This window comes from Octodon degus, unplaced genomic scaffold (genome assembly GCF_000260255.1).
Source record: "Octodon degus isolate 3935 unplaced genomic scaffold, OctDeg1.0 scaffold00049, whole genome shotgun sequence".
Classification (NCBI taxonomy): Eukaryota; Metazoa; Chordata; class Mammalia; order Rodentia; family Octodontidae; genus Octodon; species Octodon degus.
This window is the reverse complement of record NW_004524625.1, coordinates 3,846,170-3,869,769: the sequence shown is the minus strand read 5'-3', so window position 1 is coordinate 3,869,769 and position 23,600 is coordinate 3,846,170. Positions and strand designations below refer to the sequence as shown.

The window sequence follows — 23,600 nt, the reverse complement described above, 5'->3', positions numbered from 1 at the left end:
TGGGTGGGTCTTGCCTCTAGCCTCTTTGCAGGGAGTTCTGCTGAAGGGTTCCGTGCTGGGCCTGCACTCTGGGTCGAATGAGGATCCGCGGGCCCGGGTCATCTCACTCACTCGCTGGGCCTGCGCTCCAGTTCTGTTCAGGATCCCGCCAGCCGGGGTCGGCTCACTCACTCACCAGGCCTGTGCTATGGGTCTGTTCAGGATCCTGCACCCCCGGGTGGTCTCACTTACTCGCCGGGCCTGCGCTCTGGGTCTCTAATTTCCTATTTAATGATTTTTCTGTTTTTTGTACTGTGGCAACTTAGCCATGTAATTTAGGGGGGGCTAGAGTAATAGTTGTTGTCTTTTTTTTTTTTTTTTGTTGTTGTTGTTGTTAAAGAACTGGGCCAAATACAAAATTTCTAATAATTACACTTATTTGGGATAAGAGAAATTTAATATTGGTGAAGAATAATGATTGAGGTTGTTTAGTCCTGCTGCTTTTTATTTATAAATGAACAAATGAGAATCATAGAGCTTACTCAGGATTCATGAATCTTCTCAATGTCTTGAAATGGCATTGCTCATTTTGTTCTCCATGTTGTGACTTGGATCAAAATCATTTTACTCCTAATAAAAACAGTGTTATTTTACCTTGGGGCAGGGCTGTTATGTTATTCTGAGGTGCTTCCTGAACAAGAAACACATAGGAGACATATTAAATTGTGTTCGGGGTCTGGGATTTAACTCGGTGGTATAGCACCTGCCTAGCAAGTGTGAGTTCCTGAGTTTGATTCCCAGTACCCCCCAAATTGTGTTCAGTAAATGCATGCTTAGGTTGAGGCTCATTTTCAGTCTATATATATGTATGTCTGTGTCTGTGTCTATATCTATATATTTTAAGAGAATAAAAATAAGTCATTAGAAATGATGCAAATTTCAAAAAAATAAGATGATAGGAATTCAGCAATGATTGTTGTATTGCATATTGTTGTCTTCAAAGTAGTTGTTCAGATTACCAGATATAAGCATGTATGGTTGGTCGATAAAAAGCATTAACTGTTTCTTTCAGCTACTCAGAGGAGAAGCTCTTGCAACCTGAATTTTAAAACTGTTAGCAAACTGTTAAAATGTTTGTTTAGTGTTCCTGATACACTAAGTAAGCTCGGTGAGAATTCCCTAAGTCAATTATTCGGCAATAGAAACAGAGGAAAATGCATAATAAGTTAATCAGTAGTCTCTAAATTTTTGACACCATATAAAGTGACACTGACACTCTAAACTCAAGCTCTGAAGTGTTCTAAATGACTTCTGAGGTTTTTATTTGCTGCACAATTAGACATTTTTAGAAAATGGAGATATGTAATGAAGAAATTCACTTTTAATGAAATAGTACTGAGTTTTAAAAATCATACCATACTTCATCTCACTTCTATTTATTATATCCCTATGAAATATATTGTTACTCAGGGTTTTGAACAACAATTTGTGTATCATTTTTTTTTTAAACATTTATTTATTGTGTGTGTGTGTGTGTGTGTGTGTGTGTGTGTGGCCAACTCAGCCCACCAGGGGGCGCGGCTGGCTGGCATGTGGTGCTGTTGGAGGATTGAACCGCGGTCCCGCGGTCCCTGTGCTTTGCCAAGCTTGTTCCAAGTAGGTGCTTTAGACCACTGAGCCATCTCTCCAGCCCCTTGTGTATCATTTTAAAAAGAAAATATCTTGGTAAAACTGCATTTCAAATTAAGGTTTTTCATTTGCAAAGATAAGTTGAAAGGCTAGAATATGTACAGAATTAGTAGTAATGGATTCAAAATACTGCTCAATTGAGCATTGAAATCTGTGCTGTTTCTATAAACCCTTTCAGAAGGTGTGCTGTTTACCTGGCTAGATGTGACACTTGTTATATTTAAATCTGCTCTATTAGGTGCTCCATAAAAGTTGAAAAGTTTTTTTTTTTTTTTTGAGAAAGGAGCTCGAAATGCCTTTAGGGCATTTAGCATTTGCAGTGTAGCTCTGAGCTAGCTCCCCAACCACTAGCTTAATGTTTTGCAGGGAGAAAAATTTTTTTTTTTTTTTTTGGTGGCTCAGGCTGCCTGAAGGGCAGGTTTGGTAAGGCAGGAGGAGCTGGGGATTGAACGTGGTATCCTGCTCCTGACTGTGTTTGCATGAGCAGGTGCTTAAACAACTGCGCCAACAGGCAGGCCCCCAAATTTGGTGTATCTGAAAAGTTCAGCAGGGTTTTTTTGTTTTGTTTTGTTTTGTTTTTCTGGCTGAGAATGCCTAAAGGGCAAGTCTGGTGAGGCATGAAGATCTGGGGATTGAAGCACAGTATCCTAAGCCTGACTGAGTTTGCTTTAGCAGGCACTTAAACAACTGGGCTAACTGGCAGGCCCATAGAAGTTGAAGTATATAGTCAGTAAGTAAAAAGAGAAAATGACAGATGAACCTAATTTTTTGATAAAATAGTTACCTAAATGGTAAATAATGGTATTTGATAAGGTAAACTGTAATACATCCACATTAAAGTCCTTCATAATCATAGTTTCTGGGTTTTTTTTAGGGAAGAGTCTACAGAGTGTTCAGGGTCTCACTATTAGATTGGACTCGTGATCCGCCTATATATAGCCTCCCAAGAGCTAGGATTACAGGTGCACGCTACCATACCCAGTCTTAATTATTGGTCTCAGTGCACCCCGGGGGCAGGGCTAGCTCAGCAGGACCTGTGATTGAGCCCCCAGCCTCTGCACGAGCTTGCAGGCGCTATAATTTCACTGAGCTATTTGGCTGGCCAATTTTTTGTTTCGATAATAGAATTTTGCTGTGTAGTTCAGGCTGGCCTCAAATTTATTATGTAGCACAGAGTGGACTTGAATTCACAGCATTTGTCCTGCCTCAGCATCCTGGATGCTAGGATTAGAGGTGTACACCACTATCCCTGGCTGATCTTTGAGAAGGGCGTCTAACATGATAAAAAAAAAAAAAGGCATTAGTATTTAATGAAAAGATTAGCTGCATAACTCCTGATTGCAGAAAAACACCGAGGACTGGAAGGAAATAAGCTAAAGTGTTACTAGTTGTTGCCTCTGGATAGTGGGATCATGGGCATTTTCTTTCTTTTTTATTTTCCCACTGCTTTGCTCATGTTACTTCAATAAAGTGCTCTATGATTTGCAAGGAGTTGTCAGTTTTATAAAACAAAGTAAGAAATGTTTTATGTAACATTTTCAATTTTATATTCTTGAGCCATTCCTTACTCAGTTATTGAATAAATTGTTGGCATCATATAAATATTTGGATTCTATTGAGGAAACCTGAAGCTAAAAGTGAATAACAGAATCCAGAGCATTTTATTTTATTTTTTTTATTTTTGGCACCAGGGATCAAACTTAGAACTTGCACTTGCTAGGCAGATGCTTATGCCACTGAGCAATATTCCTGGCCCCGGAGCATTTTTAAATAATAGTTTTTTTTTAATATATAGAAGATGTATTTCACAATTTTGTCATTTTTTTATTGTCACTTTTTCAGTGACAAAAGCCATGTCTTTTAAAAAGAGTCTTCAAAAGGAAACGTGTTATATTTAATCTTTTATATTTTGTAATCTTAAATCTGTCTATTAATGTAGTTAAACTTTTTCTGATTTTTAGAGGAACAGAAGGAAACAGAAAAGGTGAAAGAACAGAGGCCAGTGGATTCAGTAAACCACTCTACGGCCAGTGTTTTAGAAGAGACCACTGTAAAAACTGAAAAAGATGATGAAAAGGAACTTACAAAACTTCCAGTGATTGTAAAGCTAGAAAAGTCTTTGCCAGAAAGTGAGGAAAAAAAGATTATAAAAGAAGAAAATGATTCTTTCAAGGAAAATATCAAACCCAGTAAAGTTGAAGTGAAAGATCCCAAAGATAGCAAAGGCAGCTCAGAGAAGGTCGGGGTGCTGGACCCTGAGAGGCTAGACTTCAGTGGCAGTGTCAGGTCTTCTCAGGACATTATAGAAAAGTCTCTCGAAGAAACTGAGAAACTTAAAAATGACCAACAGGCAAAGATACCTCTTAAAAAACGAGAAATTAAACTGAGTGATGATTTTGATAGTCCAGTCAAAGGACCTTTGTGTAAATCAGTTACTCCCACTAAAGAATTTTTGAAAGATGAAATTAAGCAAGAGGAAGAGACCTGCAAAAGGATCTCTACAATCACTGCTTTGAGTCATGATGGAAAACAACTGGTAAATGGAGAAGTTAGTGATGAAAAGATAACTCCAAATGTTAGACCAGAGCAAGCTGAGACGAAGTTTTATGATACAAAGGAAGATGTCTGTAGCAGCCTTTCTAAGGACAGAAGTGTCATCATGGAAGGAAATGGAGCAGAGTCCTTAAGTTCTGTCATAACCAGTACTAAAGTATACGAACTTGAGAAAGACATGGTCCCTTTAGGGAAAGCTGCAGACAGTCCAGTGTCAGAGACTCACAGTCAGAAAGGGCTGTCGGAGGAACTTGGTATTCCGGAAATGGAAACTTCTTTGGAGTGTTCTAAAGTAGCAAAAGATCTCTCTTTAAAAACTGCTTTATCTATCACGGAATCCTGCACTATAAAAATTGAAGAGAAGTCTCTCAAATGTGTGAAGGATAATAGCCCTCCAGCACTAGAATGTCTTGAAAAAGTAGAAAGGTCTAAAAAGACACTTCTTGATAAGGACACACAAAGATTGAGTCCAATACCTGAAGAAGTTCCAAAGAGTACTATAGAATCAGAAAAGCCAGGCTCTGTTGGGGCAGCTGGCAGTTCCCCCCCATATAAGATGACTGCCCACTGTGAGAAACGAGCCTTAGAAACAGAAGGGGTGGAGTGTCAGAGTATAAGCTCTGTTGAAGGTCTGGAGAAAACAGACCCAGAAATTCTAAAAGAAAATGCTGAGTCCATGAAGGTGGAAATGGGTAATCTGGACAGTACTCACGCCTCGGGGTTAGGCGACCCTTCTGAGACAAAGGATTCTGTGCAGAAAAGCAAATTTAAATACAAGTTGGTTCCTGAAGAAGAAACTATTGCCTCAGCAAATACAGAGATAACCTCAGAGAGGCAGAAAGAAGGTATCAAATTAACAATAAGGATATCTAGTCGGAAGAAGAAGCCAGATTGTCCCCCTCAAATTCTAGAGCCAGAAAGCAAGCCAGAGAAAACGGAAAAGGAAGAAGAAAAAACAAATGTGGGACGTACTTTAAGGAGGTCTCCAAGGATATCTCGACCTACAGCAAAAGCAGCTGAGATCAGGGATCAGAAAGCTGATAAAAAAAAAGGTGAAGGTGAAGATGAAATTGAAGAGGCAGCAGCTTTGCAAAAAGCAGAGAAAAAAGAAAATTTGAAAAAAACAGAGAAGGATACAAATTTGAAAATAAGCAAGGTAAAATGTCTATCCTGAGTATTAAATTATAGTTAGAAATATTTGTGTCTGTAGCTTTTTGCTTTTGCCTGAAAGAGTCACTCAAAAATAAGTAAGGGGGAGAAACTTCATTTCTCAATCTTTTCTCGGTAGTTAGCCCTGGATGATAAATTTCAAACTGTATATTCTTTCTTTTTTCTGTGATAGGCAGACAATATCTTTTAGTAAACTGTTAAATAACACCTACCCTGTATGGGTGTACAGTGAAAATTCTTTATAACCATTAATAATAATTTGGGGTGCATTTTGTTTCCGTCCATGGATTTATGTGTGTTCTTATAAGCAATATAAAAAATAAATTTGATCCAATCAGTTCATTTTTCTGTTAGCTTACTTAATATGTAGTCCACCTTTTGTTTATTAATGAACACATAGTATTTCATAATGTGGCTATACCTCAGTTTATTTAACCTTATTAATTGACATTTAGGTTGTTTCCAATTTTTCACTATTACAGGCAATGCTGCATTGAAGATCCTTTTGGACATGAGTGAGTATTTCTTTAGAATAGACTCCTAGAATTGGAATTTCTGGGTCAAGGGGCATGTGTAGGATAATTTCTCATAACTGCTGTCACATTGCCCTCCCAAAGGCCCTACAAATGAACCATCTCATCCCACTGACTAGGATACCTTGTTTCCCCATTTTAAATGTCAATCTTAGAAACCTCTTTTTATGTGATGCTCTTATTAAAAAAAAAAAAATCTTAAAAGTCAGCTATAGATTACATGGTAATCAAGGCCAGCCTGTACGACTAATTAAGACCCTATCTCAGGAACCCCCCGCCCCAAAGTCACTGGCTTGTCTGTTGGATTTCATTATAAATAGGAATGCTACTTTTGCTTTAAATTTTTTTAAGTGATTGGAATTTTCTTCATTGTTAAGTGACCCTTTGTTTCTTCAAATACTACATTTTTGTATACTTAATTTTTTTCTCATACTTATTTTGTTCTTAGCTAGAAAACTATAGTGAAAGAATGGTGTGAATTACAAGTTAAAAACTACAAAAGTACGTAATAAAAAGCAGTTCACAGCATTGCATAGCTAAATTTTGTCAAAATTTTTATATTGAGCACTGATCCACTTAAAAATTTTAGGTTTGGCCCAGGGAGACAGCTCAGTGGCATAAGCGCCTGACTGGCATGCACAAGGTCCTGAGTTCGATTCCCGGTACCACAAGACAAAAAAAAAAATTAGGTTCATTTTTCATACAGGCTGTAAATAAAACAGTGAATATATAGTCTTCTATTTGTTACTGACATATCCTTTAAGGTGTGCATGGCCTTTGACCCAGAATCCTCTTCAAGGAATTTATCCTAACTACAAAAGTGTTTGCAAAAATTTATATTTACAAGTAAACATTGTTTATAAAGTGAAAAAATGGGAAACAACTACCTAAATGTCTAAGAGGGGATTAGATTAATACAGTCACATGATGGCATATTTATACAGTCATTGATAATGATGTTAGGAAAATATTTTATAAAGAAAAATATTTATAAGACATAGTCATTTTAGTTTGATTTTTGAAATCCCCAAAAGTAATGGAACTGCATACCATAATTTGATAGTAGGTATATCTGGCAATGAGAATGATAATAATTTTTCTTTGTATATTAATTAAATAGTCCTTAAGGAAATTTTCTTATTGTATCAAATTATCTTAATTTCACTTTATACAAGGTAAAACCCAAAGGCAAAGTTCGATGGACTGGTTCTCGAACACGTGGCAAATGGAAATATTCCAGCAATGATGAAAGTGAAGGGTCTGACAGTGAAAAGTCATCTGCAGCTTCAGAAGAAGAAGAAGAAAAGGAAAGTGAAGATGCCATCTTAGCAGATGATGATGAACCATGCAAGAAATGCGGCCTGCCAAACCATCCTGAACTAGTACGTACCTGATCTAAATAAGCAATAGTGTATCACAAATTATTATGGTTGACCAGAGCACCGTAATTCTTCTGAGTTTTGTCATAATTTGAAATTTTTTTTTAAATGTTACTTAGCTTGTATTTTGCAAAGTAACCTTATTTCTTTTTTTCAAATAAACAATCCAGTTTGAAGAAGGACAAGGATCAGCATCTTGCTTTTATTCTACCTGGCATATATATTGTTATTTTCACTACTTAGTAACAATGTACTATTCCTGATTTCTTCTCATATTTCAGTGAGTTTATTGAAATATTTCTCTCCTGGCCAGGCCCAATGGCACATGCCTATAATCCTAGCTAGTTTGGAAAAAAATGCAATAGAATCACAAGTTTGAAGCCAGCCTGGGCAGGTTAGCACCCTGTCTCAAAGAAAAAAATAAAATAGGGCTGGAGATGTAGCTCAGTACTTTAATGCCCCTGGGTCAGTCCTCTGCACTGTTAGGGTAAAAAAACAAGAAAACAAAAAACCTGTTCTTTTTCTTTATTTTTGTTTTTTGTTCCCTTTTTGAAATATCAGCTTTAAGTAAGATCTTAAGGCCTTATTGCTTTCTATAAAAACATAAATCAAGTGGTAACCTAGAAGGACTTGAATTTGTTTTAAATTTATAATTGAAAAATAAATTATAAGCCAGATGTATTCAGAGTAGCACCAGATTTATATGGTGTTTTCTTACCCAGTGAGCAAGCTCTTCAATGGTGGCCTACATTAGGAGAAACTGTCCCTAATATATAGAATTATTTATTTTTTATTCTTATTTTTTTTTTTGTTCAGTTCCTTGGTGAGTCTGTTCACTCTTACTGTTCCTGATTTTGTACATCTCTGCTACGATAAAGGCTATGAAAGTTCAAATTTTTATGCAGCAAGGTCAAGAGAAGGTTTGAGATAGCGTTTTATACCTTTTAAATCGGAATAAGCAGTGCTTTTGTGTTTTTTACTTAGCATATTCTAACATCCTTTTAAGAAAAAAAGAGTGCTTTTTACTTAAGGCAGCAGCAGCTGAATGTGACACAAGTGGGGGCAGAACAAGTAAAATGCAGAGAAGAGGGATAAGGAGTCAGAGTTGTCCCCTTCTGGAAGGACACACAGGATTTTATTTACTTAATGACCATGTGAAAAAATCCCACTGGTGTTTACTTTGTCACAGAGAATGTCACTGATGCTGAACATCTCTGTACTGCAAATTTGTACTAATAAAATTTTTTTTTAAAAGAACCTGAAGATCTCCAAATCTCCAGGTGATAGATTTCTCATGTCAGGTACTTAATCCTCAAAACAACAGGCAGCTATTGTTTGTTCATGGTAGGGATAGGATGTTGAACTGGATATGAATGGTCCTTGTCCTTACTGAGCTTATGGCCAAAAAGCACTAAATTTTAGGCATTGTGATCAAGTAGCAGTGCACGGTATGGAGAGGGAAGAAGGTAGATTTCTACTTTTAACCTTTTCTCCCCCATGGCTTAGGTAGAATTTTAGAAGCTACATGTATACTAGGGTTGAGCAAATAAAATGTACCTAATAGAAGATAGAGTCTTCATTTTTAGCAAAACCTCTTGAAAGATCTTAACATACCTAATAGTGGTGAACATCCAGACCACCTAGACTTTGGTTTCTCAATAGTATTTTCCGATAAAAGAATCAGAGCTTTTTGGAGCATTCTGTGGCTGGCATAGGCAAAATGTGCCTGGAAGCAAACATACATTTTCCTTAAGATTATCACAGAACAAATATGAAGGCGTATCCTTTGTGTCCATGGGTGGACAATTCCAACAACAAATTAGAGACAGGATGTTTGCATAGCTTATCATACCTTCATCCAAAATATTTGTACAATACTTTATCACTTACTACAGTGACTTAATTATGTCCAAAGCCCAGAACTCCAGTCTAATCATGAGAAAACATTGAACAAACCCGAATTTAGGGACAGTCTGTAAGATACTGGACTAGTACTCTTCAGATTTCTGAAGCACAGAAAACAGATGCAAAGGCTTTACAGATAGGGGAGGAAGGAGAATGCAGTCATCCGAGCTTCAGAATGAGAAAAAGCACAGTGAGTGGAAGAGCTGGTAAAATCTGATACTATTCCGATTTTGTTTTGGTAGCTGTTTTGTGGTTATATAAGCTTTTAATCATGGTGAAAGCTGAGAGAAAGGTACGTGGGAACTGCATCTCTTACATAAATCTGAAATTATTTAAAAATTAAATGATTTTTGAGTTAAACATTTGTGAATATACCATGTTTTAGAGAGTTGGTCATCTTAAACTCAAGCAGCAATAAAATATCAATTGTAAGACTAATTGTTATTACTACTGATAGTCTTTGTATTTGAACATATGGTTCTTTTTTTAAATCTGTTTGTTTGTTTGTTTGTTCGTTTGGCACAGGGTCTCACTATGCAGCTCAGACTCTAATAATCCTCCTGTCTCACATGCCTCCCCAGCACTGGGATTATAGGCGTGTGCCACCATGCTTGGTTTCGGTGCCCAGCAAGGCTCCTGGGGCTGGTATGGCATGCAGTACAGAGGATTGAACCTGGGTCCTTGTGCTTGCCAGGCAGATGCTTAGAACACTGAGCTATCTCCCCACGATAAAACATACGATTCTGAATATTCCATTCCTTTTCAATATCTCAGTCCTTCATTTGAATTTGTATGCTAAAAGCAAATATGAAAGGTATTTGAAATGCTATTAAAAGACTTTTTGTATTTTTAAAATTCCATGTGTGTATTAATTTCTGATACTTGAGCTTTAAAACTTTGTTGTAAGACTGGCAAGATAGCTCAGTGTACTAAAGCACCTATTTAGGCAACCTTAGGCAAGCGCAGGAACCGTAGTTCAAACCCTGGCACCACATGCTGCACCAGCCCCAGCCAGAGTGTGGGCATAGTGGTGCATGCCTGTAATCCCAGCCCTAAAAGCAGGAGAATCATCATGAGTCCAAGCTGCGTAGTGAGACCCTGCAACATCAAAACACAAAAAACCCTTAAAAAAAAAAAAGAAAACCCTTTATTATAAATTGTGCTGTTATCACACTTATAACACACAAAAAATGATTCTTTTTCAGAAAGGGCTTGCTATTTTTCACTCAATTTTGTTTTTTGGTTTTAGTTGTTGTTTTGTTTTGTTTTTTTGGCAGAACCGGGGATTGAACTCAGGCCCTTGCACTTGCCAGGCAAGTGCTTATTCTACTGAGCCATCTCCTGGCCCTTTTCACTCAGTTTTGTACTTTTACATTTTCTTAGTCTTTTGGGGGGTGCTTTTTAAACTGGCATGTCAGAACCCTAATCATCAGAGGTTTTTTACTCATTACCTCTATGCACATAAAGAATACTTTACAGTAGAATATTAAGTATTGAAGTGTCATATTCTTAAGGTCAGCATTATGTGGTTGAGCCCTAGAGTTAGGTTGACGTTACTGTGGTTTATTTCAGATTCTTCTGTGTGACTCTTGTGACAGTGGATACCATACTGCCTGCCTCCGGCCTCCTCTGATGGTCATCCCTGATGGAGAATGGTTTTGCCCCCCTTGCCAACATGTACGACCCGCCCAGCCCTTGGTCTCACATCTGAATTAATAACACTTCTTGATAGCCACTAAGTATCTTCCATTTTCAAAGAATTTGTTAACAGTATTGCCTCTTGTTTAGACATGCACCTTTCATTAATACCTTTTAGGTCATCTTTTTGCTTTTCCCAAAGCAATTCTCGAAGTCCTCCAACTTTTATGAAATTATAGTGGATTTCTTTCTTACAGTTGTTATGTGCCCACAGAGTACTAAATTTAGATATATACAGGAAGAAATCTGTCAGTATTTTCTTTGTTCTTACCTGTTTTTCATTTCTATCTACTGTTTTTTTGTCAGTTTTATTGATAACATCAGTATTAGAAGAAACATGGTTCACTTCTTTATGATTCAAATGATTTTTTCTTTTGCGACTGAATAGGGTATTTCTGTGCCACTGTAACATGTACCATTTGGGTACTTTGTCTGACCAGCCCACACTCACTTTACTTTTAAAGTGATGATGGGTGTTACATTTTTAGTGAACTGTATGTACTCCTGAGGCTTTGCATAGTGAAATAAATTTTTCAAAGTTTGTTTTGACACAGTAATCCTGTGGCATTATTTTATTCATTTTTTACAATCTATTTTTCAAAATTTGAGTTCATACTTCTATATATGACATATAAATACTCTACCTTCAAATAGGTTTTATCTTTTTGCTTTAATTATACATATGATTCTGTGTATGTCTGAATTAAATGCTATTTTCACAAGTTTATTGTGATACTGAGAATTGAACCCAAGGCCTTTGCACTAAGCTACATTCCCAACTCCTTTTTTCAGTTTTGAGACAGGGTCTTGCTAAATTGCACAAACTGGGCTTGAACTGTGGTCCTTCTGCCTCGGCGTCCCCAGGTGCTGGGATTCCAGGTGTGCACCACCTTGCCTGTTTCCAAATGCTGTTTTAAACATAAGACTACTACTTAGGCACAGAATGGGGTGCCTGCCCTCACCTAATACAGTATGCATTTCCTCTAGTGTACGTTTCTCTGTGCTCATTTTCTGTTCTCTAAAGCACCCTTTAAACATAAGCTTCAGTATGCATTCATTGTGTAGCCCTTTGTCAGCTCTTACAATGTAGTATCCACAAGCTTAATATGTATATGATAAATTACCGTGCAGAGGAGTTTAAAATGACATACTTTGCTCCTTCAGAAGCTGCTGTGTGAAAAATTAGAGGAACAGTTGCAAGATTTGGATGTTGCCTTAAAGAAAAAGGAGCGTGCTGAACGCAGGTATTTGTGTGTGTGCTAATGTTTACCTAGGAATTTGATAGCAGAAGTATCTTGCAGTATAGATGAATGTGTCTGTCTGAAGCAGGAATTAGCAGAATGCACAGTGAGGAGCATATCTGGCCTGCTGCCTGCTAAGAATGGTTTTGTGTTTTTAAATGGTTGGAAAAGAACTGTTATAATCTATTTCATGACACATTGAAATTGATACTCAAATTTCATTGCTCATAATTAAGTTCGGGTGCCACACAGCTTTGTTGATTTGTTTCTATATTGTGAGTGGTTGCTTTTGCCTTGTACTAGTAGAGTTGCATTAGATATTTAATGTTTCACTAAGTTTGAAAGATTCATTATCATTTCACTTTGTCGATCTCTTGAGTATTTTTCATTACCTACTGTGAATAAATGGTAGCCCAAGTATTTTGTACTTCGAGATTTTGTACTTAACTACCATAATGAGCATAAAAATCTGTAAGAATTAAGTCTAAAAATTTAGGTCATATAAGATCATCTCTTTGCATGGCCAATGTTAACACTGGTAAATAAAAGACCATTTAATTGCTGAACTGTGTCCAATGACTATACAACATGCCTGCATTTCAATATACCACTACAGTGTGATTTACAGCAGCTGAACAAGGTTATAGAGGGAGCAGGACTGAACTTCAAGCTGATATTTAAAAAGGAGTTCAGAGTAAAAATCGTAAATTTATTCCCTCACCCCCACCTCCCAGGTTTCACTATGCAGTTCAGACTGGCCTTGAACTCACAACGATCCTCCTGCCTCAGCCTTCCAAGTGCTGGGATTATAGGCATGTGGCACCATGACCAGCTAATATTTAGTCTATGTCTACACATTATTCATGCCTACTATACCAATTTTAAAAGATGAATAAGACAAAACTCTTGTTTATATGAAACTCACATTGTATTGAGAGAACCAATGATAAAATAAAATAGAAAAATAGAAGTCTATTCATAACAATACAAGGACATTGTAGAGGATCATATTATTCTTCCTGGGAGTTGGACTTTTCAGGAAATTTTAGAACATAAAGTTAGGGCATGTGGACTAGAGACAAGAAGTATTTCAGATAATTTGAGCACAGACCCAAGTAAAGGCAGAGTATAAAATTGAGGATAGGAAGATAGTACAGTTATACCTCTGTAAAAGCTGATCAAGTCCAAATTGCAAACAGCTTTGCATACCTGACTATGAAATTTGATTTACTCTCTGTAAGCATTTAAGGAATCATCAAACAAGGGGATTACGATATTTATTTTAAAAAGCTTTAGTAATAGAAAAAGGAATTACAGTTGGGATGTTGGCAGTATACAGCGTCACAGCCTGTGTGAGACCTACCTTCAGGCAGTCTTTATTATAGTAAGGTAGACATGTTACGAGATGATTTTTCAGGGGATTAATCTGTAGGACTATAGAACTCAACATTTGTTTTGTTTTGTGGATGTCTTTTGTTATTGTTTTAAAGTACTGTGTATTCAGTGTAGGACTTTAATGCTAAGCTACATTTCTAGCCATTTTTTATTTTGAGACTGTCTTGTTCAGTTACCCAAACTTCCTGCCCCAGCCTCTTTAAGTATTGGGATTAATGATAGTCCTTACTATCTTCTAGTGTATTATGAGAAATGTGATGTCTTCTGATTGGTTTTGTCACCTTCATTTGCTACGCTTTTTGACTTGTACCCTTTGACTCATGAATTCAGCTAACTGTATACTCATTTTTCTCCATGCGAAAGAGATCTTTAGTAAGTGCCACCTCTCTAGAACTTGTTTTGGTTTTGAGATAGGGTGTCACTATGCAGTTCAGGCTGTCCTTGACTTCACTGTGTAGCCCGGGCTGGCTGGCCTTAAACTTGCACTGATCCTTCTGCCTCAGCCTCCCAAATGCTGGGATTATACATGTGTGCTGCCATGCCCTGCGAATTATTATGATGTGCTAGGTTTCTCCCATTTTTATTTTTGATACTTGAAAATGTAACAGAAATGCTTCAGATTAAATCTGAAATACTCATTTGATTTTTCCTTTGCCTCAATCTTTTTTTTTTTTTTTTTTTAATCTTCATGTTCTTAGAAGTTGAGTATTCCTCTGCTTTCCCTAGAAAGAGAGATGGAATCAGAGCTGGGATGCTGCAGTAGCGTTGGTTATCTTTAATTGTCATCCTTTCTGAGAAGAGATCTGTAATTATGGTTTAGATCAACACTGAGTTCTAAGTGTGATTGTCATATGAAGGAGAACATCGTATGTTCACAATAGAAGAACATCTTTTCCTTTCTTTTCAGTTTTCTCTTTTTTTTGCATTTAGTTAAGTTTTATTGGGTATCTTTTCCACTATACCAGTGATGGCATATATGTGGTACACCTGTTGCAGCTTGCTGGTTTTTTTTTTTTTTTTTTTTTTGTGGAACCGGGGATCGAACTCAGGTCCTTGAGCTTGCCAGGGAAGCGCTTATTCCACTGAGCCATCTCCCCGGCCCCAGCTCGCTGTTTCTTATCATTGAAAGTTCTAAAAGGTTGGCCATTACTGCCCTAGATGGTAGAGATTTTTGAGGTAAAAAGCAGTATATGTTCAAGAGGAGAACAAAGATAATGTGATCTCCACCTCAACTAGCTGTACAGTGTAGTGAAAAGGCAGAAGGTGTCAGTGTTCTATTAGTAGCCAGCAACTATAGATCAGGAGCTGCAGTACTGTATGAAATGTGATGTTTTAGAACTCTAGAGCTGGCAAGATCACTCAGCGGATTAAAGCGCCTGCTTAGGCAGATGCAGGGGCTGGAGATTGTGGTCCCCAGCCTGCAGTGCCCCAGGGGTGTGCTGAGACAATGATTGAGACTGAGCTTGGTGGCATGCACCTGTAATCTCAGACCTTGGGAGGCTGAAAACAGGAATCACTATGAGTCTGATCTGTGTAGTGAGATCCTATAGACCCTGTACTAAATACCCAAAAAAAAAAAAAAAAAAAATTCTATTCAATGATTTATAAATATTCCCTCCAGAACTTGGTGCCAGAGATTATTTGGGAATTCAAATAGCTCCAGATAGATCGAATACTGCTAGTACTTTACTGGCAAAGAATTGGATTTAGTCAGGGTTAAAATTTTTCAGATAATTTAACAAAGGGAAAGAGAAGGACAAAGCATTTGAAACTGTATGCAAAAGGTTATTATAATAATGGACTGTGGGGTGTAAGCCATGTAAGGGGAAAGAAGCACATGAAGAGAGTTAATGGATAGTGTTCAAAAGACAGTAGGGGCCAGTACATAGATGTCCTCTTGGAATTGGAGAACTGTTGGAATCAGTACAAGGTAGAATAAGCTGGAAATCGGGCTAGTAGAAATTAATGAACAGGATGCCTACAATTGGAATTTTTGAAAGAATGTCATTCTGGGTAATGATAGACAGTGATATTGTCTTGTTCAGAGATAGGATAATTGAGCTAGATAGTGAGATGGAATAGAAGGTTATCTTTCCCTAACATTACTGAACAACAGAATGATGCGAAGAGAAGTACTTAAAAATCCTGCTCAGATATTACAAGCTTAAAGTTTTCTCAGCTCTTCAGACAAAATTGATTTTTATCTTCTCCATGTTTCTGTTGTACCTGTTTGTAACAGTCTGTAGTCACTTATTACATGATTGTGATGGAAGGAGCTATGTTATATTTACCTACAAATACTTCATCTTGGCCTACTGTAGTACATGTAAAAAGTGTTTTTCAGTTAAATGGAGGAAGGAAATATTTGCCAAATGAAAGTAGAGATTTATTTATTACATTTTTATTTAGTGTGTGTATGTGTGTGGCCAGCTCAGCCCACCAGGGGGCGGGGCTGGCTGGCATGTGGTGCTGGGGGATCGAACCGCGGTCCCTGTGCTTTGCCAAGCTTGTTCCAAGTAGGTGCTTTAGACCACTGAGCCATCTCTCCAGCCCGAAAGTAGAGATTTAAAAGATATAAAGAAATTTTGGGAAAAAAAATAAGTATGTACAACATCAAGAAAAAAAGATATAAAGAAAATGTCTCAGTAAACATAGTTAAAAAAAGACAGATACTAGGGGTAAGCAAAATATATAGTGAATGCTTAAATTGCTAAAAATGTACTATAGTAAAAGACACATTGCCATTAATCCTTTAAAAATATTCCAATCATCTCAGATACACTATCACATTGTTTTCCCAAGTTTCTGAAGCAGTTCTGGAAGTTGTTTTTTCTAAGTGTCTGTTAGAAGTGTGAAAACTTTTGAATGCTGCTGCCTGCTACCATCCAGTGGAAAAGGCGGGCTTGTAAAAGCATTGTGTCCTCATCCATATTTTTCACTGGATCTGGTGCCATGAAACTTCTGGCTATTTCTTGAGATTAAAATGTTTTGACTCCATCTAGGACATTCAGTTAGCCATGACAACACAGTTAAAGGCATTTACAAAGAGTTTGAGAAAGTAGCAAAAATCTTAGGAGCATTTTGAGGGCGATTTATGGCAGTGTATGTTTTAATTTAAACATTCATCATATTTTTCAATCACAATGTGTCACACACGTTTAATAAGAAGAGAGTTCAAACCGTGATGTCTTAGACTATTTCTTTTTACAAGTAGCACTATTCTTAACATCAAGTGCTTATTAAAATTGATATGTCAGGGACAACCCACTTGGGCCCCCCCTCCTCTTCCTCTCTCAGAAAGGAGCTTTCTTTCCCTCAATAAATATATTCTGCTCATTGGAAAATAAATGAAAATAAAATTGATTTGTTATATTCATAATGACATTTTTCCTGACATATCTATGGGATTCTTGTTAATAAGTCAAAGATTTATAGGTGTGTTAGGTCTGGGCATTATGGTGGAAGGGTGTGGTAGAGCAAAGCTCTTTACCTCATGGCAGCTCAAAATCCAGGAAAGAGAAAAGCCCAAGAGGGGGCCTGTCTCAGCACTTCAGAGCTATAGCTCCAGCAACCTGTGTGCTGTACCTGACCCCTAGCTCCTAATGGCTTCTTCAAGGTTATTAACCCATTCAGGAGTTCACAGCAGAATGAGGTCCGCTGTTCTTCTCTGGCTTGCTCTTTCACCACAGTATTTCTACCTTATCAGAGGCCCAGAAGCAGTGGAAAGAGCTGTGGAATAACACTTCTGAAACTGCACCAAAATGAACCTTCCCTTTAAATTGTTTCTTGCGGGCATTTTATCACTGTTCCATAATGCTGACACATTAGGGCAGTAAAAGCTGGGTCTAAAAGGATGAAAACAAGCAGCTGCATTAATTTCCCTCCAGAAAGGAAGTTACAGGCAAAGGGAAGAAGAGTTGTTACTATTTTAATTCATTTTAACATATCCTGGCATGTCCGAATTCAGCTATCTTTATTGTGTTGGATTAACATCGCAAAAGTGAGAGAAAGCTCCTGTGGTACATAGCTATTTGTAAGATTTGTTGAACTAAACTCATAAAAGTCTGGATTTTTTTGAAATGAAGCTATAGAAATGTCACTGGTGGTTCAGATCCTTGTCTTCTGGCTCTAAAGATTCCTTTATTGTATCACTGTAGAATGCAGAGCCGTATCTGCATTGTATGACTTTTTTATTTTTTAATTTTTTTTTTAAGATTTTAATTTTATTTATTTATGTGTGTGTGTGTGTGTGTGTGTGTGTGTGTGGCCAGCTCAGCCCACCAGGGGGCGGGGCTGGCTAGCATGTGGTGCTGGGGGTTTGAACCACCGTCCCTGTGCTTTGCTAAACTTGTTCTAAGTAGGTGCTTTAGGACCACTGAGCCATTTCACCAGCCCCTGTATGACTTTTTTAGCAAGAGCTGAGTCGTCTTCGTGTCTTTTACTCACACCTTGAAAAAGTTTTGTTATACATGATTCTTTTTTATAGTGATATTTATTAATAGATTATAGTTGTGCATATATACATACTGTTGGTTAAAAGTATTCTAACATTTTAAAAACTAGTTTATTCAATCAAAGCTGGATGTCTAATAACTAAGTTACATTATGACAGTTACATGTGGTGGCACACGCTTGTAATCCTACTACTTTGAGTGTCTGAGGCAGGAGGCTCGATCACAAGTTTAAGCCTAGTCTGTGCAGTTTAACAATTTAGCAAGACCCTATCTCAAAAATAAAAAATTAGAAAAGGATGGGAGATGTAGCCCTGTGTTACAGCTTATGTCTAAAGATATCCCCAAAGCCTTACACAGTCAAAAGTTGGGCTTTTCAGATGTGGCTAAATCTAGAGTATGATGCTGGGATGAAGTGTGGGATGCTGGGATTAAGAGTGTGTAGTTACTAAATTAGTCCACTGACTGATTTGGCATAATTCTGTGTGTGAATAACAGGAATGTCCATCCTGGGAGTGAGTGGATACCACGTTAGGGACAGAAAGAGGGCTCCTGGAAATGTTCGCTGGTTTATGCCCACCACAAGCTGAAACCTGTACATACTGAGGGTCAATAGACAAGTCACAGAAGGGATTCTTCAGAAAGCCTCCTTGTCTCTATTAGCGAAAGGTTTTATTTCACTGGTGTCCGTCCATTAAAAAAATATTTGTGTCCATTTCTTTAGAAAATTTAGTGCTTTTTAGCACTAATAGTTAACAAATACTAAGTTTTATAAATAATAGCAGATATATTTGTGACTTAGTCTTCCAGTACCATGAATTGTAATTTGATTATATGCATTAGTGATATTTTCATAGCAATTTTATTTTTAAAAAATCTTACTTTGTATGTACTTTTTCTTTTAAAGGAAAGAACGATTGGTATATGTGGGTATCAGTATTGAAAACATCATTCCTCCACAAGTAAGTTTCTGGTTTATAGTATTTATAAAGAAAAGATTGCTAAAAAAAAATTTAAAGAAATAAAAAGATTGCTATGATTATTCTAAAATTTAGCCTGTCATGTAGTATAATTACTTCTAAATATATACCTGTTTTATTAAAATTGAAAGTTTAAGACCTGAGATTGCCCATAGTCCTTCAAGATTGATCTTACATGTACGCAGATACCCTAAAAATGTGATATCACATCCAAGCTAAATTTATAGATCTTTCTGTTGAACTATCATGTTCCATTACTTTTTAGCTTAATCTGGTAATCTTGTGTTTAGCTTTTTTATGTTATTTATGTAAAACTGTTTGTTGAGAAAGGATTTTATTTGATAGTTCAGGCTGGCTTTGAACTCACTGTGTAGCCTAGGCTGGTCTGGAATTCAGGGTAGTACTGCTTCAGCTTCTCAAGTGCTAGTTAGAGCTGTGCACCATCATGTCTAGCAGTTTTTGTAAAATGACTAAATAGGTATAAAAAAAAAAAGAATAGTTAAGGAAGATCTGACTTTAATTTCCTGCTTTAGGAGTAATTGAAACTTTTAATTTGTATTGCTACTCAGTGTGGTTTGATGAAGTACTGTTGGCTTGCATTTTTGAGTCTGTACTTAAGAAAGGTAGTTGTGTGTGAAAATAAGTGGACCATGGTTTCCCGTTTGAAATGAAGATGTTTTCTTCATAAATTTTGTGCAGGCTTATTTAATCAATTAAACCACAGGCCTAAATAGCTTGTTATTTTCTTTCAGCATGATTACTTTTCTTTCAAATTAGTTATTTCATTCACTAAGTATACATATGTATCGAATATTGTGAGATTTAGTTACTGGTTGAAAAGTTTTATCAGTGAAAAACTTCAATCTGATAATTTTTAAACCAGCAATTATAATCTTAGTAATGTAAGAATTTTAATACAGATGTGTTTAATCCTTTGATCACAGTATTGCTTTTTTAGTCTGTATAATAATTAATATTCTCATGTGTATTTGGTTTGGGGGAGGGTATTCGCAAACTTTTTCAAACATTTAACAATGACGTCTAGATAGAGATCACAGAACTATTAATTCCAAGAAACTGTATCCTTTCATATCTATACACTTACTATATTTCTAAAGGAACCAGATTTTCCTGAAGATCAAGAAGAAAAGAAAAAAGATTCAAAAAAATCTAAAACAAACTTGCTTGAAAGAAGGTCAACAAGAACACGGAAATGTATAAGCTACAGGTATGAAATACATAGAAATGGCTGTAGTCAAAGAGTATAAAATGCTTTTGCAGATAGCATGACCCAGAACCATTTGGCTTTCTCTTCACAGTGATGATTTGTATGTGTGTACATGCTGTTCGTTGGTATCTGCAGGGCACTGATTCTAGAACCAGGGCACTGAGAATGCACTGCAGTGGAGCATGTGTTTGATCCTTAGCATTGCAAAGGAAAAGGAAAAGAATCCACTGTTCCCAAGAATACAAAAGATGTGCAGATATTCAAATTCCTTGTATAAACACAGAGTACTTGGGCAGTCCATTCTGGTCCCCTTCTTTCTCTCTCGGACAGAAGCTTTCTTTCCATCAATAAATATATTCTCCTCTTAAAAAAAATACTCACATAGAATCATCACATCTTCTATTTTAACTGCCTCTAAATCACTTGTAATAACTAGTATTAGGTGGTTTTACTATATTAAGGAACATGAACAGGGAAAAAAATGTCAATATAGGCACAAATTTTTCTGATATTTTAAATTAGCAGTTAGTAGAATCCATAGATGTAGAACACTTGGGAAATGACCATCTATAGATTTATTACCTGTATCATCTTTAGAGTCACAGAATTTTGGGCAATTATGTTTTCCAAAGATAAATACCTTAGGCCAAGGCAGGAGGATTGCCACAAATGTGAGGCTAGGCCAAGGCCAGCCTGAACTAGACCATCTCAAGAAAAAAAAGAAAAGGTCACAATGTGCTGCACAGTCTGGCCTCTGCTTACACCGTGTCATCCACATACTTGCTCACCATTGTATATTCACTCCGCTGTTATCTGGTAGCCTTTGCCTGTGCTGTTTGCTTTGTCTGCAATTTTCATCTCTGTTTTTTTTTTTTTTTATAACTTCTGTTAGTTCAAATCTCACCTTTGTATACCTTCCTACCAACCAGTTCTCTTTGAAAGCATTTGTGTTTATATCATGTGATTAAAATTAGTTCATTACTGTTTTTCTACCCACAGACTATTCGTGTAAAAGGTAAAGACCATGTGTATTATGCATCCTCGTGTATCTTACACCTGGCATAGTGTTGACAAATAATATGTGCCAATAAGTGCCTAAATGCATAGTGAAAGAATTAACAAATGTAATGTTTTCCTTTTGCCACCAGATACCACAAGGGGATGTTTTTTCCATTATCACACCATTAGTAGCTTAGCTTGTTAAAACCTTATCATTTGTTTCCTCATCTAATGTTCTTTCCACCAAATCACATTGTCTCACTCAAATGATAAATTAATTTTTTTATGACTAAAAAGAAAATACAAGTAGCATATACCTGTAATACCAGCACTCAGGAGGTTGAGGCAGGAGAATCACCATGAGTTTAAGACCAGCCTGGGGTACAAAGTGAGTTCAACATCAGCAAGGACTGCATAGTGAGACCCTGTCTCTAAACAAAACAGAAGAGAAAGAGACAAACTGGAGAGCTTATAAACAACAATTTATTTTTTTATAGATTGTCCTTCCAGCTTTGTGTTCACATGGTTGAAAAGGTATTGAGACTCTAGGCCAGATCTGGTATGTTTCCTCATGTGTGGCTCTTGTCATTGTAACATTACATGGTCTCTCTCTGCCCTCTTTTATGAAAGCATTAATCTAATTCTTGAGGGTCCTACCTCCTAATACCACTGCTTTGGTAGTTAGGGTTTCGAGATTTGGATTTTTGAGTTAATTGCAGGTTAGCTCAGTTGTTTAAAGCACCTGCTTGGGCAAACACAGTCAGGTGCAGGGGTCCGCAGTTCAATCCCCAGCTCCACAAGCAACACCAGAACCGCCCTTAAGGCAGCCTGAGTTAGCCAAAAAAGAAAAATCCTTCTATAATATTTGGGCCAGGGCGATGGATCAGTAGAATAAGTGCCTGCCTGGCAAGCTCAAGGTCCTGCATTCAATCCCTGGTACCCTCCCCCCAGATTTTGAATTTTTAGTTGACACCAAAATAGCATAAAACTGTTGGGGTTGGGAGGCTGGTGCAGCATGTGGTGCCAAGAATCGAAGTGCGATCCCTGTGCGCTTGCCTAAGCAGGTGCTTTAGACGGCTGAGCTATCCCGCCAGCCCAGAAAACTGATTTTTAAAAGTCAGAAACCAGCTAGGTGTGGCAGTGCACACCTGTAATCCCAGAATTTGGGAAGTTGAGGCAGGAAGATCACAAGTTGGAGGCCAGCCTGAGCAACATAGCTACACAGTTGAACTGCACAGTGAGACATACTATCTCAAAAAACAAACATACAGACACCTCCACAATATAAAGTCAAAACCCAGAGCAGGGCATGATTGTATACCTGTAATCCCAGCCCAGAAGCAGAATTGAGAGTTGAGTCCTGGGATATTTCAGAACCTGAGTTTAAGACTCTACTTGAGAAACTTTGGGGTAGCTCAATGTGAAGGTCCCATGTTCACTCCTCTGTAGCACCAAGCAGGTACATATATATGTGTATGCTACAACAGGCTGTAATGTGATTATCCTGTGTGTTTCAGATTTGATGAGTTTGATGAAGCAATTGATGAAGCTATAGAAGATGATATTAAAGAGGCTGATGGAGGAGGTATGTGTGTAATCATTATTGTATAACTGCCAACAAATTATTTCAAATTCCCAAATTATTTACTCTGGTTCCAAATGGAATACTAGTAAAACTTTTCTGTGGTCTTTGTAGCCTACAAAGTCTTAAAATTTCTAGATAATCCGAATCTGCAGGGTTTATTTAAAATAGCCCATTAAAAATTCATTTACTAATTTCATGCTTTTAAAGGTAGCATGATTTAAAGTACTATGTTCCTTGAGTCCTAGTGCTCTGAAGTGGGAACACTGAGCTTTTCTTGGTTATTATGAAAACTGGAAAGACTTAAGTAAGGTTTTTAAAGATGGGACTGAAGATGTTACCTGATTTCCAGAAATGTTCCACTTTTTCTGTTCTAAAAATATACCTTAGGGTGAAAAACATCATTTGACTTCTTTCTAGAGGTTTTTAAAAGTGACTGCAAATAGATGTTAGGTTTCTTTTGGGGGTGATAAAAATACTTAGGAATGGCTTGGTAGTGATGGCTGCACAACTGTGACTCTACTAAAACTAAGTGCTGGGGAGATGGCTCAGTGGAATAAGCACTTCATTGGCAAGCGCAAGGGTCTTGAGTTCAATCCCTGGTTCCACCAAGGGGGAAAAAAAAAAAAAAAACTCTGTCTCCATAAAACTGCCTAAATTGCATCTTTCCATAGTGCTACCCAACAAATAGGTATTGTGCTACATGAATTAGTACAAAAAATGAGGTTCTTAGGGGTCAAGAAAATAGATCAATAGAATAAGATCTTGAGTTCAATCCCTGGTACCACAAAAAAAAAAAAAAAAAAGATTATTTACAT

The 23,600-nt window shown here is 37.1% G+C and overlaps 1 protein-coding gene across 1 annotated transcript in view; it reads left to right on the top strand.

Moving 5' to 3' along the window:
- The window catches only part of Rsf1 (remodeling and spacing factor 1), a 155,569-nt gene that overhangs the window by 121,073 nt on the left and 10,896 nt on the right, over window positions 1–23,600 (top strand). Inside the window, exons 6-12 of the mRNA XM_004632530.1 lie at window positions 3,630–5,377; window positions 7,100–7,306; window positions 10,781–10,885; window positions 12,071–12,150; window positions 18,901–18,955; window positions 20,092–20,201; window positions 22,718–22,785. Coding sequence (XP_004632587.1) covers window positions 3,630–5,377; window positions 7,100–7,306; window positions 10,781–10,885; window positions 12,071–12,150; window positions 18,901–18,955; window positions 20,092–20,201; window positions 22,718–22,785 — 2,373 coding nt within the window. The remainder of the gene's footprint in view (window positions 1–3,629; window positions 5,378–7,099; window positions 7,307–10,780; window positions 10,886–12,070; window positions 12,151–18,900; window positions 18,956–20,091; window positions 20,202–22,717; window positions 22,786–23,600) is intronic.